This window comes from Ahaetulla prasina, chromosome 7, assembly GCF_028640845.1.
Source record: "Ahaetulla prasina isolate Xishuangbanna chromosome 7, ASM2864084v1, whole genome shotgun sequence".
Lineage (NCBI taxonomy): Eukaryota > Metazoa > Chordata > Lepidosauria > Squamata > Colubridae > Ahaetulla > Ahaetulla prasina.
Genome location: NC_080545.1, coordinates 7,339,482 through 7,354,716, shown reverse-complemented (window position 1 = coordinate 7,354,716; position 15,235 = coordinate 7,339,482). Strand labels below are relative to the sequence as shown.

The window sequence follows — 15,235 nt, the reverse complement described above, 5'->3', positions numbered from 1 at the left end:
ATCACGACCTGGCCATCGAAACTACATGGCTATGGATGAAACATGTAACAGTGATACCCATTGTCATCGGGGCACTTGGTACCATGTCCAAGAATTTTACAAAACACATCAAGAAATTGCAGCTTTCTGCAATAACACCAGTGGAACTGCAAAAAACTGTGCTACTTGCAACATCGTACATCTTAAGAAGGTACTTGGTTGATACCTAGGACTCTGGCAGCAACCCCTATCAACCTTTAGCAAGGGAATTGCTGTGGTATTAGTCAATGGTATTTGTGATGCATTTTAAAATATTCAGTTGACTGAGTTTCATGTTTAATGAATAAAAGAGATAATAATAATAATTGTACATCTTAAGAAGGTACTTGGTTGATACCTAGGACATTGGCAGCAACCCGTATCAACGATCAGCACCAGTCAATGATATTTGTGAAGCATTATTGAATGTTCAGTTGACCGAGTTTCATGTTTAATGAATAAAAGAGATAATAATAATAATAATAATAATAATAATAATAATAATAATAATAATAATAATAATAATAATATGGGATCTGCTCGCATAATTCGCCGATACATCACGCGGTCCTAAACGCTTGGGAAGTGTTCGACTAGTGATCTGTGATACGAAATCCAGCATAGTTATCTTGTTTGCTGTGTATACTGTAGTAGTAGTAGTAGTAGTAGTAATAGTAGTAGTAGTACATCTTAAGAAGGTACTTGGTTGATACCTAGGACACTGGCAGCAACCCGTATCAACCATCAGCACCAGTCAATGGTATTTGTGACGCATTTCGGAATGTTCAGTTGACTGAGTTTCGTGTTTAATGAATAATGTATAAAATAATATCCAAGGAAGCAGGGAGAAACAGTCTCCTATCTGGTGGAATTATTATAATCCCAGATAGATTTGGTCAAACTTCAGATGCTTCCTTTACTTGGCAGCACAACTCCATCTTTCGTTATGGTTCCCTGGTTGTTTTCCTTTCCTTCAAAACCACAACTTAAGATGTTCGGGGCAGCTGTGCGCTCAGATGCTTTGGGATGGCCCTACGGTTTATCTGGGGAGGAATTTTTGCCGAGGACATTCATCCCCTCAGACAATGGTTGCCTCACCAGAAACTACGGCTGTAAAAATAGACTGCTGAAGGTTTTAATCTGAAACGTCCGGATGAATGAGGTCATTTTCTTGGGAGAGGAAATGGGAACGCTGGTTAGGTCAAGTTCTTTCAACAAACGACACCCATTTGCAGATGGCTTTGCAATCAAGACAGCAGGATGTCCAAAGGTTAGGCAGCTTCGTGGCCCCGCTGAGTAATTTTAATAGGACTATTGAGAATAGCTACTGGCTGTGTGAGAAACAACTTAGTAAAAATGATCAGCATAAAAAATAAGAGTTTGGGTCAAGTGGGCCCCATCTTAATTTCCTCAGAGAGCTGGGATAGTAGAGTCTAAAAAGCAGCAATGAGTTTTAGCCAAAGCAATTGGATTGTGGAATAGTTATCTTGACTGCCCAGAATTGCTAGGAATTGGGCAGTAAATAAATTTCATAGAGTAGAGTAGAGAGGAGTAGAGTAGAGTAGAGTAGAGTAGAGTAGAATAGAATAGAGTAGAGTAGAGTAGAATAGAATAGAATAGAATAGAATAGAATATAGAGTAGGGTAGGGTGGACTAGACTAGATTAGACTAGAGTAGACTAGAGTAGACTAGACTAGACTAGACTAGACTAGACTAGACTAGACTAGACTAGACTAGACTAGACCAGACCAGACCAGACCAGACCAGACTAGACTAGAATAGAATGTAGGGTAGGGTAGGGTAGGGTAGGGTATGATAGGATAGGACAGGACAGGACAGGACAGGACAGGACAGGATGTAGAGTAGAGTAGAGTAGAGTGGAAGAGAAGAGAAGAGAAGAGAAGAGAAGAGAAGAGAAGAGAAGAGAAGAGAAGAGAAGAGAATAACAGAGTTGGAAGGGACCTTGGAGATCTTCTAGTCCAACCCCCTGCTCAGGCAGGAAACCCTATACCATTTCAGACAAATGGTTGTCTCTTCTTAAAAACGTCCGTTGTTGGAGCATCTTGCAATTGACTGAGGGTGACTTTGTCAATGTTGATGGGGATCAGATGATCCCATTTTGCGACTTTCTGACAAGCAAAGTCAATGGGCAAACCAGATCCATTTAACAACCGTGTTGCCAATTTAATCACTGCAGTAATTCACTTAACAACCGTATTAAAAAAAAATCGGGATAAAATTCACTTAACAAGCGTCTCACTCAGCAACAGAAAGGTTTGGTTCAATTGCAGTCAGAAGCCGAGAACTCCCTGTAATTTTACTAAGTACAAACAAGGAGATGAGCCTATTAAGAAAAGAACTAGAACAGGAAACACTTAAAATAGTATTTTAAAAGGGAAGACTGATTTCCCCCAGTTGGCAATTCTTTGAAGCAAAAATCCAGTGAGATAACTTTCTAGTCTACTCAAGCAAAAAGCTAACAGTGATCTGGCAAAGGAGACGGAAATTCAAATTCAAATGTATTTAGGAAGGAAGAGTGACTGGATCAAGAGGAAAGGCCAGGAAAGTCAAGGTTGGATGGAGTTGAGATTCTCAAAAATGGAAAGGTGAAAAGTTTAGAGCAGAACGGAATAACAGACTTAGAGGGGGCCTCGGGGGTCTTCTAGTCTGACCCCCCCCCCGCTCAGGAAGAAAATCCTATACGCATTTCAGACAAATGGTTGTCCAATCTCTTCTTAAAAACTTCCAGTGTTGGAGCATTCACAACTTCTGGAGGCAAGCCGTTTCACTGATTAATTGTTCTAAATTAATAACACATTTAAATAATAAAAGGCAAGGAACGAATCAAAAAAAGAACATAATAAAGCAGAGATAAATTAACAAGTTTGGAGAAATACAGGAATGTACTGATTTACTTAAGATTTCCACACACTGCCACCCCCCTGTCTTTATAGGTTTGCAACATTTAGCACCCCGGGAATAGAATATTCTAGAAAATTCTAGAACAGTGATGGTGGACATTTGACATCACCACGGACTGGCCTGCATGCCGGAAGTGGCACACGAAACCATCCCGCGAAGTATGGGCGACCCCGCTGGCCTTCACGTGCAGGGGAGCGCTGATACCCGGAAGAACGGCAGTCTGTCGCGCATGCGCGAGCTGGCACCCGAACACCCGGATGCCAGTATGGATGTGCGCCCAACAAACAGCTGGCCATCTGTTGACGTCGCGCACCCGAACACCCGGATGCCAGTATGGATGTGCGCCCAACAAACAGCTGGCCATCTGTTGACGTCGCGCGCACCCGACGAACAGCATGCGCACAAAGTCAACCCGGACGTTGGGGTGCTGGCCTGCGCATGCGTGACAGAACACCGCTCTTCTGGGTTCTGCCTCTCCCACGCGGGTGACAGCCAGCTGACCGGCGCGCGTGTGATCACAGCAACGCAGAATAGGAGCCAGTGAGGTTGCGCATTCTACGTGGGATGGTTTCGCATGCCACTTCCGGTTCACCAACACTGCTCTAGAAGATGTTTTGCTCCTGAAACATAGCAATATGAAAAATGCATTTAGAAAGTTTGTAGGTATGACAGTAGGAAATTGGACTTACTTATTGTTGAGTGAGCCTCCTTGATCACAATCACAGGGGCGACACCCATCCATATCGTTGCTCAACCCCCAGTTTTCAGGCTGCAAATAAAGATTTCAGACATTACAGGTAGAAGAACCTCCAATGAAGGAGAATATTTGTAGCTCAGGGTTGACATGAGGGCTCCTTGGTGGTCTCTGAGCTTGCTTGTTTTCTTGCAAACGTTTCATTACCATACTAGGTAACATCATCAGTGCTGGACAGTAGATAGTAGAGACAGATTGATGATATTGTACGTGGATAGGTAGGTAGAAGAAAGATAGATAGATAGATAGATAGATAGATAGATAGATAGATAGATAGATAATAGACAGATGATAGATAGATAAATAGATAAATAGATAGATAGATAGATAGATAGATAGATAATAGATAGATAGATAGATAGATAGATAGATAGATAGATAGATAATAGACAGATGATAGATAGATAGATAGATAGATAGACAGATAGATGATAGATAGATAGATAGATAGATAGATAGATAGATAGATAGATAGATGGATGATTGACAGACGATGATAGATAGATAGATAGATAGATAGATGATAGACAGATGATAGATAGATAGATAGATAGATGATAGACAGACGATGATAGATAGATAGATGATTGACAGACGATGATAGATAGATAGATAGATGATTGACAGACGATGATAGATAGATAGATAGATAGATTGATTGATTGATTGATAGATGATATACAGAAAGATGATGATAGATGGATGATTGACAGACAATGATAGATAGATAGATAGATAAATAGATAGATAGATAGATAGATGATAGACAGATGATAAATAGATAGATAGATAGACACAGACAGACAGATGATAGATAGATAGATAGATAGATAGATAGATAGATAGATAGATAGATGATAGATAGATAGATAGATAGACAGACAATGATAGATAGATAGATAGATAGATAGATAGATAGATAGATAAAGATAGATTGATTGATAGATGATAGACAGACAGAAAGATGATGATAGATGGATGATTGACAATGATAGATAGATAGATAGATAGGTAGATAGATAGATAGATAGATAGATAGATAGATGATAGATGATAGATAGATAGATAAATAGATAGATGATATATAGATAGATAGATAGATAGATGATAGATAGATGACAGATAGATGACAGATAGATAGATAGATAGATAGATAGATAGATAGATAGATAGATAGATAGATAGATAGATAACTTCCTTTTTTTTTTTTTGGTGCCCCGTTGTAACTTCAGTCACTCAATGTATCGTTGTAAGCCGAGAACTACCTGTACTTGAAAGAAAGTCAACCTAAAAGGTTTCCGTCTTTAACTTCTTTCCATCCATAAATTATTTATAAACGGGAGAACGTACCAGACAGCGGTCGCAATGCTTTCCTGTCACCAGACGTTTACAGTAACAGTTTCCTGTCTCGGAGTCGCAAGGGTTCCCTCCCGGATGCGTGCCCAACGGATTGCAAGCGCAAGCTACATTAGGAAGAGCAAGTAAATAAATCGGCATGAGTGTGTTTTGATTAATATTGTGGGTCACAAGACTTGCAATAAATATTTATCTCAACATCATCACTCATTTCCCCCCCACCTCTGGAGGATTAATGACAAATGGCTTTCCTCTTTTTCCCTCTGCGGTTTTCAGTTTCTCGCTTTGGCGTATTTAAAAATTAATTTATGATATTAAATAGAAAACTGCAAGAGCAAATAATAGGAAAAAATAGGGAAAAGTGGAGAAAAGAAGGGGAGAAAAAAGGACAAAAAAAGGGATCGACTTCCAACTTCCTTTGGTGCCGTAAAATAAGACAGTAGCAATAGCAATAGCACTTGGACTTATATACCGCTTCACGGTGCTTTTACAGCCCTCTCTAAGCTGTTTACAGAGTCAGTACATTGCCCCCAACAATTTGGGTCCTCATTTTACTGACCTTGGAAGGACAGAAGGCTGAGTCAACCTTGAGCTGGTCAGGATCGAACTCCTGGCAGTGGGCAGTCAGCCTGCAATACTGCATTCTAACCACTGCGCCACCAGGGCTTAGATAACAATAGCCCTTAGACGTATATATCATTTCATAGTGCTTTACAGCTCTTTCTAAGCAGTTTACAGAGTCAGCCTATTTCCTCCAACAATCTGGGTCCTCATTTTACCAACCTCGGAAGGATGGAAGGCTGAGTCAACCTTGAGCTGGTGGGAATCGAACTGACAAACTGCTGGCATCAAACCTGAACTTTTTACTTTTACATACTAGTATAAACTATAACCACGAATCAATCTAATTGGTAAAACCCAAAATCAACGTTTCATTTTTTTTCTTCCTCAAGCATAAAGTCCAGAAATGGTTTCCAAGTAGAAACAAACGTACTTGTGTTTTTTTCTTTGATCAAAGAAAGCAGTGGCTGATTTGTGCTTGTGTGTATTTAACTGCAGGCCAAAGTTGCAATGAACAGGTATGACCAAAATTACAACCAGTAAGTAGTGTGCCATCAGAGCACTCTGTACAAGCTGACATAAAAGCATCAAAACAGAAGTACATCCAATGCTCACCCAAACTATATTGGTTCGATAATATGCAATTTGCAGCTCAACAATACACTGGAAATTTCATCACATCTAAATATAGGCACTCAGATAGGCGTCAGGAAGGGCATCCAGCCAGCAAATTCTCAGCTCCATCCAGTCGCCCGAACTCTATCCCAAATTAAGGGAGTTACACAGGAATATTTTCGTAGTGTTTCCACAAGGAATAGAATTAGAGATAACTACTGCTTCAGAAACAAATTGAACCATTTCACTCTGAAATGTCACACGTGCAAGGGTTTCCGCGCAATTGGGATGGGCGATGTAGAAATTTGATAAAGAAATAAAAATAAATTAAATAGGCCCAGCTGCACAGTCAGAAAAAAAACACACTCTCTCTTAAGCATCTCTCAAATGATACCAAGTTTCAAACGAATTGATCTTAATATCGGTGGTAACAAAATGTGAAACCCATCGCTGATCGGCTCCTCATCTACCAAATTTCATTTTTCAAACGTTTGCTCTACCTCAACGCAGCAAGGTTACACTTACACTGACAGCCGAGAGGATTGTCTACGCTTAATCCGTAAAACCCTTCTTTGCAGGTGTCACAACGTTCCCCTTCCACGAAGAATTTGCAGCGACACTGTCCTGCGATGAGGCCGACCGAGTAGTCAGTGTAGCGATCACAGATTCCGCCGTTCTCCGAGCCAACCGGGTCACAGTTGCACGCTAAACCAAGAAACACATTTTGTAATGCACCCACAGGTAATCCTCAATTTATGGCCACAACTGAGTCCAGAATTAAGGAATGGATATTAGCAGAGAAAAAGGGCAGGAAATGGGTATTGCAATTGGTTTTTATAACTTAGTTCTGTGATGACAAACCTACTGCACGCTGTTGTGGTCCACCAGCAACCTGCGGAGCTGGCAACGGAGTCGGACAGCGATGAGGCTGAGGTGGGGCCAGGGCCATCGGGGAGTGAGGTGCAGACTCCAGAGTCTCCAGAGCCTGATAGTAGTGAGGCAGAGGAACAGGAGGAGCCTGTTCCTAATGCACGCATGAGAAGAGCTGCCAGAAGGCAAGAGCAGCTCAAGCAAAGAGGATAACTCGGGAATAGGGCCAAGAGATGATTGGCCCCTCCCATAAGGCTTAAAACAGACCAGCAACAGCATTTGGGCTTTGCCGGAAAACAATGGTGGTAGCTTCGTCTTCGTCTACCTATCTTGCATTTATTTCTGTGACTTCTGAACATTTGCCAAGAAAGTCCTTTGGCAGTTTGCCTAATTGGACCGAGGTTCACGATAGGACTAAGGAATTTGTGTTGGGAGGAATTTGCTTTAATTTAGTTGAACGACGCTGGGAATGAAGTAATTCTCAGCGGTTTGAATAAAGTTTGTTTGTTTTTTCACTGAATGAGTTTCCTACTACCTACTTGGGCCCACTGTACCACCATGGCAGAGATACCAATAGCACTTAGACTTATATACCGCTTCACGGTGCTTTACAGACCTCTCTAAGTGGTTTACAGAATCAGCCTCTTGCCCTCAAGAATCTGGATCCTCATTTGACCGACCTCGGAAGGATGGAAAGCTGAGTCAGCCTTGAGTCTGGTGAGATTCGAACTGCCAAATTGCAGTCAGCTGGCAGTCAGCAGAAATAACCTGCAGTACTGCACTCTAACCACTGAACCATCGAGGTTCACTTAACATGGTTGTTAAAGTGAATCTGGTTTCCCCGTTGACTTTGCCTGTCAGAAATTCGTAAAAGGGCATCCCGTGACTTGAGGATATTGCAACCGTCATATATGTAAGTCAGTTGTCCAGCATCTGAATTTTGATCACCTGACAGTGGGCAACGGTCGTAAGTGTGAAAAACGATCCTAAGTCATTTTTAGCACCATCGTAACTTCGAACGGTCACTAAACGAATCGCCTATCAGTCAGGAGTACCTGTATTACCTGAGAGAGAAAAAACGACGGGCTTACGTTCGCAAATATAGGGGTCGCGGATATCCCTCTCCGGATGTTGAAAGTAGAAGGGCTTGCACTGCTCACAATTGTGTCCCGCCGTGTTGTGTTGGCAATCGTCACACACCCCACCGCTGGTGTTTCCCGTGGCGACGTAAACAGCCATGTCAAAATGGCACTGCCCAGAATGCTCGTTGCAATTGCACTCTTAAGAGAACAAGGAAACAAAATGTAAGCGAGTCGCGAGATGGGCAGCATTTGATAAGTAAATTAAACAAACAAGTAAAAAGTGATAGCCTAGCAGGACAGTTGATTGATGGTCTCCTTAGCTCACGAATGGAGGCGAATATACGTGTCCCGGGATAATGTTGCAGGATCCATTCTAGATCGGCCAACGGGACCAGAGAGTTTGTCTTCCGAGTTTTCGGACTCATCCTCAGGGAACTTCGTTGTGTGCTTTGGGTTGTTCTGTGTGTGGTATTTTTAAGGTGCCTGTTGTGTGTAGCTTTTTAAATGTTGATTGGGGTGTGTTGATGTCTAGCTGCTAAGGAGTTGGCTGTTGTTTCCTTGTGCTGCCAAGTCCTTGCCTCCTAAGTACTTTGTAAGCTGATGGTAAATCAGCACTCCTGTTGACTGACGATCAGACCATTTCACTACGCTGGCTGTTTTTGTACCTGCTCGTCCAACAATCTTAGTAACGGCAAAATTGAATGTACGTGGTGGTTTGCTGCAATGTGAAGCTACCGATGGGTCCCTAATTTCTTTATGGATAATATAAACTTGTTTTTAAAAGCACCTTGTAAGGGTGCTCCAGGGCAGGGGAAAAGGTAGGATCCTGTTCTCAAATATTACGGGAAAAATCCAGCCTTCTAGTAATTTAGCTCAAAAATATAGCTCAAAACGACGCTATAGAGCACTGCACACCAGAACAACTAGACACAAGGACAGTTTCTTCCCAAACGCCATCACTCTGCTAAACAAATAATGTCCTCCACACTGTCAAACTATTTACTAAGTCTGCATTACTATTAATCTTCTCATCGTTCCCATCACCCATCTCCTTCCACTTATGACTGTATGACTGTAAGTTTGTTGCTTGTATCCTTGCGATTTATATTGATATTGATTGTTTCCTGATTACTTAGTTGTAGCCTATGACTATCATTAAGTGTTGTATCATTAAGTGTTAAATTTGTACCCTATGATTATCATTAAGTGTTGTAAGTGTTGTACCTTGATGAACATATCTTTTCTTTTATGTACACTGAGAGCATATGCACCAAGATAAATTCCTTGTGTGTCTAATCACACTTGGCCTATAAAAATTCTATTCTATTCTATTCTATTCTATTCTATTCTATTCTCTTCTCTAATTCTTCCTAAGGTTTGACAATTCTATTTTGTATTTTCTGCTCTTCAGAAACGGAGCGCTTGTGATAGAATATTTTTAGCTGAATTCATTTGCATTCCTTGGACCAAACTCAAGGGCCGTGGACTGGATCCGGCCCGTGGAGTGCTTAGATCTGGCCTGTGGGACTGCCCTAGAAACAGCAAAGGAACGGTCCATAGTGCCTCTGCCAGCAAAGATGGAGCTTAGGAGCAGGGCTATCTTATCAGCATTACGGGCCCCGGGCAAAGTAGTGTACTGGGTCCCCTACGACAACTACTCCCAGGAATAAAAATACAAATGGTCAAATCAAATTAAACATATATTTATTTTATTGGCACTTCCAACAAAATCGGTGTTGAAAAACACAATAATACACAGTAAGCCATACAATTGCTGTATTTATATGATGCAAGGGGCATTGAAGGATTAACAAATTTTAAATTTTAAATTTTTAATACTGGCCATTTTTTCTAATTTGCTCGGTTTTAAATTGTTGTTTTAATTGTATATTTTTTATATTTCTTATCTTTTGGCTGTACACCGCCCTGAGTCCCTCGGGAGAAGGGCGGTATAAAAATTTAATAAATGAATAATAATAAATGAAATGAAATGAACATACACAGATTTGAATGGGGCCCCTATGCTCGTGGGGCCCACGGGCAAGCGCCCATCAGGCCCATGCGTTAAAACAGCCCTGCTTAAGAGGGCTGCATGCAGCCTTCCCAAGCTGTTTTCACTGGCAGAGGGTTGCAGGAGGCCATCGCAGCCGAAAACGGAGCTTGGGAACCAGTTTTCGCTGGCAGAGCACTCGAAGTACCACAGGTGCTCCCGACATGAATGACAATGAGCTGGCCACGCCCACCCTGGCTATGCCCACCCCGGGCCCCACAAGGTCAAATACAAACCCTGATGCGACCCTCAATGAAATCGAGTTTGACACCCCTGCCTTGAACAATTCATCAAAGGACAGATTCTAAGCCAAGATCAAACTTCAATGCTGTAGACTTTACAAGCGGTGATTAAGATAGTTACTTACTTTTGCAGGCGTTGCTGTTCCGGCCTTCCGCGGGACGCCATGGCAAATCGTGGTAAAAATCCAAGCACTGCTCGCAGTTTAAACCTTTGGTGTTGTGCCGACACATGCAATGGCCGTGGACCTGTCAGAAAACGAGACAACCAAGCTCAGAGAGCACCAAGGACGTCTCCGAATTCATTTTAGATGAAAGTTGCTTTCTGTCATCAATCAAGGCCAGTGGCAGAATTACAACGAAATAACATCACGTAGACCAGTGGTTCTCAACCTTTATAGTGCTGCGACCCCTTTAATACAATTCCCCACGATGTGGTGACCCCAACCAAAAAATTATTTTCGTTTTGAATTTATAGTGCCTGAAGCCGTATTGGCTAGCGATCTTAACTGCTTGTGATTGCCTTGAGGACGGAGGCATTAAAGCGGAGACTCCTCCCCTATTAAGTTTATCGCGCCTGAAGCCAGATTAGGCTAGCGATTGGGAGTGATTGCAGCTGGCTTGAGAGGGAAACGGGCCTCTTTTCGGACTTCTGGTACTTCCAGTAGGCCCGTTTTTCACCGTCTCCTGACTTTGGAGGCTTTCCTTGAGTCTCTGGGAGGGCAAAAACAGCCTCCCCCAGGCTCCAGAGGCTGGAAACGGGCCCATTTCCGGACTTCTGGAACTTTTAGTAGGCCCGTTTTTCGCCCTCCCAGAGCCTCTGCGTGGGCCCTGTACTTACCTGGTATCCAAAACGGGCTGCGTGGAGACTCCTGGGAGGGACGGGGTGGGGTAGGCAGGGTCAGCCAGTCCTTAAAATTAACATCCGGTTCGCCTGAACCGGTCTGAACCGGTTGAATCCCACCCCTGCCTATACCATTTCAGCCAAATAGCTATCCAGTCTCTTCTTTCAAATGTCCAGTAACCCACAACTTCTGGAGGCAAGAGGTTTACACTGGTTCAGTGGTTCTCAACCTTTATAGTGCTGCGACCCCTTTAATACAATTCCCCACGATGTGACGACCCCTTTAATACAATTCCCCACGATGTGGCGACCCCAACCATAAAATTATTTTCGTTTTGAATTTATCGCGCCTGAAGCCGTCTTGGCTAGCGATCTGAACTGCTTGCGATTGCCTTGAGGACGGAGGCATTAAAGCGGAGACTCCTCCCCTATTAAGTTTATCGCGCCTGAAGCCAGATTAGGCTAGCGATTGGGAGTGATTGCAGCTGGCTTGAGAGGGAGACATCAGAGCAAAGATTTCTCTCTTTTTTTAATTCATCGTGCCTGAAGCCGAATTCGGCTAGCGATTTGAAGAGCCTGCAGCTGGCTTGTGGAGTCAACCATTGGAGCGCGATTCTTCGACTCGCAAGTATACTTCCCATATTTCCGATGGTCTTAGGCGACCCCTGGCAAATCGTCATTCGACCCCCAACGGGGTCGCGACCCACAGGTTGAGAACCGCTGACGTAGACATTTACCATTCCTTCCACCTCTTCATCGTAGCCATGCACCGGGGCGCATTCGCTGGCATGTCCGTAACAGAAGCAGTTCCCGCGCACCACCATGTCATAGATGGCGTAATAATACTTTTCTTTGATCTCCATTCTTGAATCCAGGAGGTTGTCTCCCAGGGTGTGCAGCTTGGCAAAGTTGATTCTTAAATTTGTAATCTTTAACATATCTAAAAAAAAAAAAGGGGGGGGGGGAAAGAAAAATCATGTACATTAATCTTTCTAAGAAGAAAACAGGTAGTAAAAGTCAAGGTTCCCCTTGCACGTATGTGCTAGTCGATCCCGACTCTAGGGGGCGGTGCTCAAGTCAGTTTCAAAGCCGAAGAGCCAGCGCTGTCCGAAGACGCCTCCGTGGTCATGTGGCCGGCGTGACTCAATGCCAAAGGCACACAGGTAGTAACACTACATTATATTAGTCCTCGACGTACGACCACAATTGAGTCCTGAATTTATGTTGTTAAGTGAGAAATTTGTTAAGCAAGTTCTGCCCACTTTATTACTTTCCTTGCCATATTTTATGAATTTTCTTGCTGTAAGAACCTTGGTGGCGCAGTGGTTAGAATGCAGTACTGCAGGCTACTTCTGTTGACTGCCAGCTGCCAGCAGTTCGATTCTCATCGACTTGAGGCTGACTTAGCCTTCCAACCGTCTGAAGTCAGTAAAATGAGGACCCCAAAAAGATTTTTAAAAAATGACCCAGATTGTTGGGGGAAATATGCTGACTCTGTAAACCACTTAGAGTGGCTTGTCTAAGTGCTAGTGCTACTCCTTCCTCCCTCCCTCCCTCTCTCATTCTCCTTCCTGGTGGTGCAGTGATTAGAATGTGGTATTGCAGGCTGACTCTGCCCACCGCCAGGAGTTTGATCCTGACTGGCTCAAGATTGACTCAGCCTTCCAGCCTTCCGAGGTCGGTAAAATGAAGACCCAGATTGTTGGGGACAATAAGCTGGCTCTGTAAACCACTTAGAGAGAGCTGTAAAGCACTGTGAAATGGTATATAAATCTAAGGGTTATTGTTATCTAAGCCCTGGTGGAGCAGTTGTTAGAATGCAGCATTGCAGACTAATTCTGCCAACTACCAGCAGTTTGATTCTGACCGGCTCAAAGTTGAGTTAACCTTCCATTCTTCTGAGGTGGGTAAAATGGGTACCCAAATTGTTGGGGGCAATCTACTGACACTGTAAACAGCGGTATATAAGTCCAAGTGCTATTGCTATTGATACTGATAAAAGAGAATATTTATAGATAAAATATTGGCAGTTATGCTAATACCAGTTAAGCTCTTTAAGAAAACTGAAGTTGGTATTTGTTCATAAGGTCGTAAGCTTATGTGATCTCACAAGATCTATTGCTACTAATGGCTTAGTAAACCTAGCGAGTAGCTACCCGTGATCATAAATACCCCCTGCTCTTTCTCAGGGAAAAAGTACAGGTACTCCTTGACTTACAACAGTTCATTTAGTTACGACAGCCGTTCAAAGTTACGACAGCCGTGAAAAAAGCAACATGACCCTTTTTCACACTTAACGACCATTGCAGCGTTTCCACGGTCATGTGATCAAAATTCAAAACACTCGGGAACTGACTCGGATTTATGAGGGTTGCAGTGTGTCGGGGTCATGTGATCCCCTTTTGTGACCTTCTGACAAGCAAAGTCCACGGGGGCAGCTGGATTCTCTTAACCACCATGCGATTAACTTAACAGCTGCAGTGATTCACTTAAGAACCGTGGCAAGAAAAGTCATAAAAGGAGGCAGGACTCCCTGTTAGGTTTCACTGAGCAACAGAAATTTTGGGACTCCGTGTTGGCCATAAGTTGAAGACCGCCAGGGTATCATTCATGAAGCATTATAATTTGACTCAAAGGGCACCAGCTACTATGAATCTATGAGAACAAGTACGAAGCCACTTCAGAATACAAGAGACAACTATTCTTAGCTTCATTATGTTCTCCCGAGCACTCAGCCAGAATGAATTCCTCTGTCACGGCAGAGGAACGGCAAAAGATTGCCGTTCCCTTTCTGACGTTGCATTAGCTCAGGACATTTTGCGGAAGGAGAGTATAAAAATTCCCCTCTCTTCCTTTTCTTAAAATTAATCCTACCATTCAAATCACTGCAAGGAGATCCAATCAGATCCCTCACATCCAGGACATAAACTGTTTCAACTCCTACCCTCAAAACGACGCTATAGAGCACTGCACAACAGAACAACTAGACACAAGAACAGTTTTCCCCCGAAGGCCATCACTCTGCTAAACAAATAATTCTCTCAACACTGTCAAACCATTTACTAAATCTGCACTACTATTAATCTTCTCATCGTTCCTATCACCCATCTCCTTCCACTTATGACTGTAACTTTGTTGCTTGTATCCTTATGATTGTGATATTGATTGTTTCCTGAGTGCTTAATTGTAGCCTATGACTGTCATTAAGTGTTGTAAGTGTTGTACTTTGATGAAGGTATCTTTTCTTTTATGTACACTGAGAGCATATGCACCAAGACAAATTCCTTGTGTGTCCAATCACACTTGGCCAATAAAAAATTCTATTCTATTCTATTCTATTCTATTCTATTCTATTCTATTCTATTCTATTCTATTCTATTCTATTCTATTCTATTCTATTCTAAAGGAAATCAACTCTGACTGTCCTTTGGAAGGATGGATAACCAAAGTTGAAGCTCAAAGACTTTGGCCAACAAATGAGAAGGGGGGAATGGCTTGGAGAAGACCCTGATGTTGGGAAAGATGGAAGCAGTGGTGGCAGGGGTGAAATCTAAAAATTTTCCCTACCGGTTCTATGGGGTTGGCTTAATTGGTGGGCCTGGCTTGATGCTCAGGTGACTGAATGAGCATAATAATAAAAATAATAAAGTATACAAAACTTGGGAGCGCATTGGTCTACCTTCTTTAAAAATAGAGGCACCGGTCTACCAATGGCCTTTTTTTGGGAGGCACCGGTCTACCTTCTTTAAAAATAGAGGCACCGGTCTACCAATGGCCTTTTTTTGGGAGGCACCAGTCTACCTTCTTTAAAAATAGAGGCACCGGTCTACTAGCCGCCTACAGTGCTGATCAGCTGTAGGGCGGCCCTTTGAAGCGCCACGGCAGTCATTTAACGCCGTTTGCAGCTATATCACCACCGAGAGC

General features: G+C 42.8%; 1 protein-coding gene across 2 annotated transcripts in view; it reads right to left on the bottom strand.

Annotated features, from left to right (window-relative positions):
• The window catches only part of LAMB1 (laminin subunit beta 1), a 94,485-nt gene that overhangs the window by 59,818 nt on the left and 19,432 nt on the right, over window positions 1-15,235 (bottom strand). For both annotated transcript variants that reach the window (XM_058191739.1, XM_058191741.1), the window contains exons 7-12: window positions 12,049-12,251; window positions 10,596-10,716; window positions 8,188-8,376; window positions 6,752-6,931; window positions 5,045-5,157; window positions 3,630-3,709 (exon numbers count right to left, since the gene is read on the bottom strand). In XM_058191739.1, the coding sequence (XP_058047722.1) occupies window positions 3,630-3,709; window positions 5,045-5,157; window positions 6,752-6,931; window positions 8,188-8,376; window positions 10,596-10,716; window positions 12,049-12,251 (886 nt within the window). The remainder of the gene's footprint in view (window positions 1-3,629; window positions 3,710-5,044; window positions 5,158-6,751; window positions 6,932-8,187; window positions 8,377-10,595; window positions 10,717-12,048; window positions 12,252-15,235) is intronic.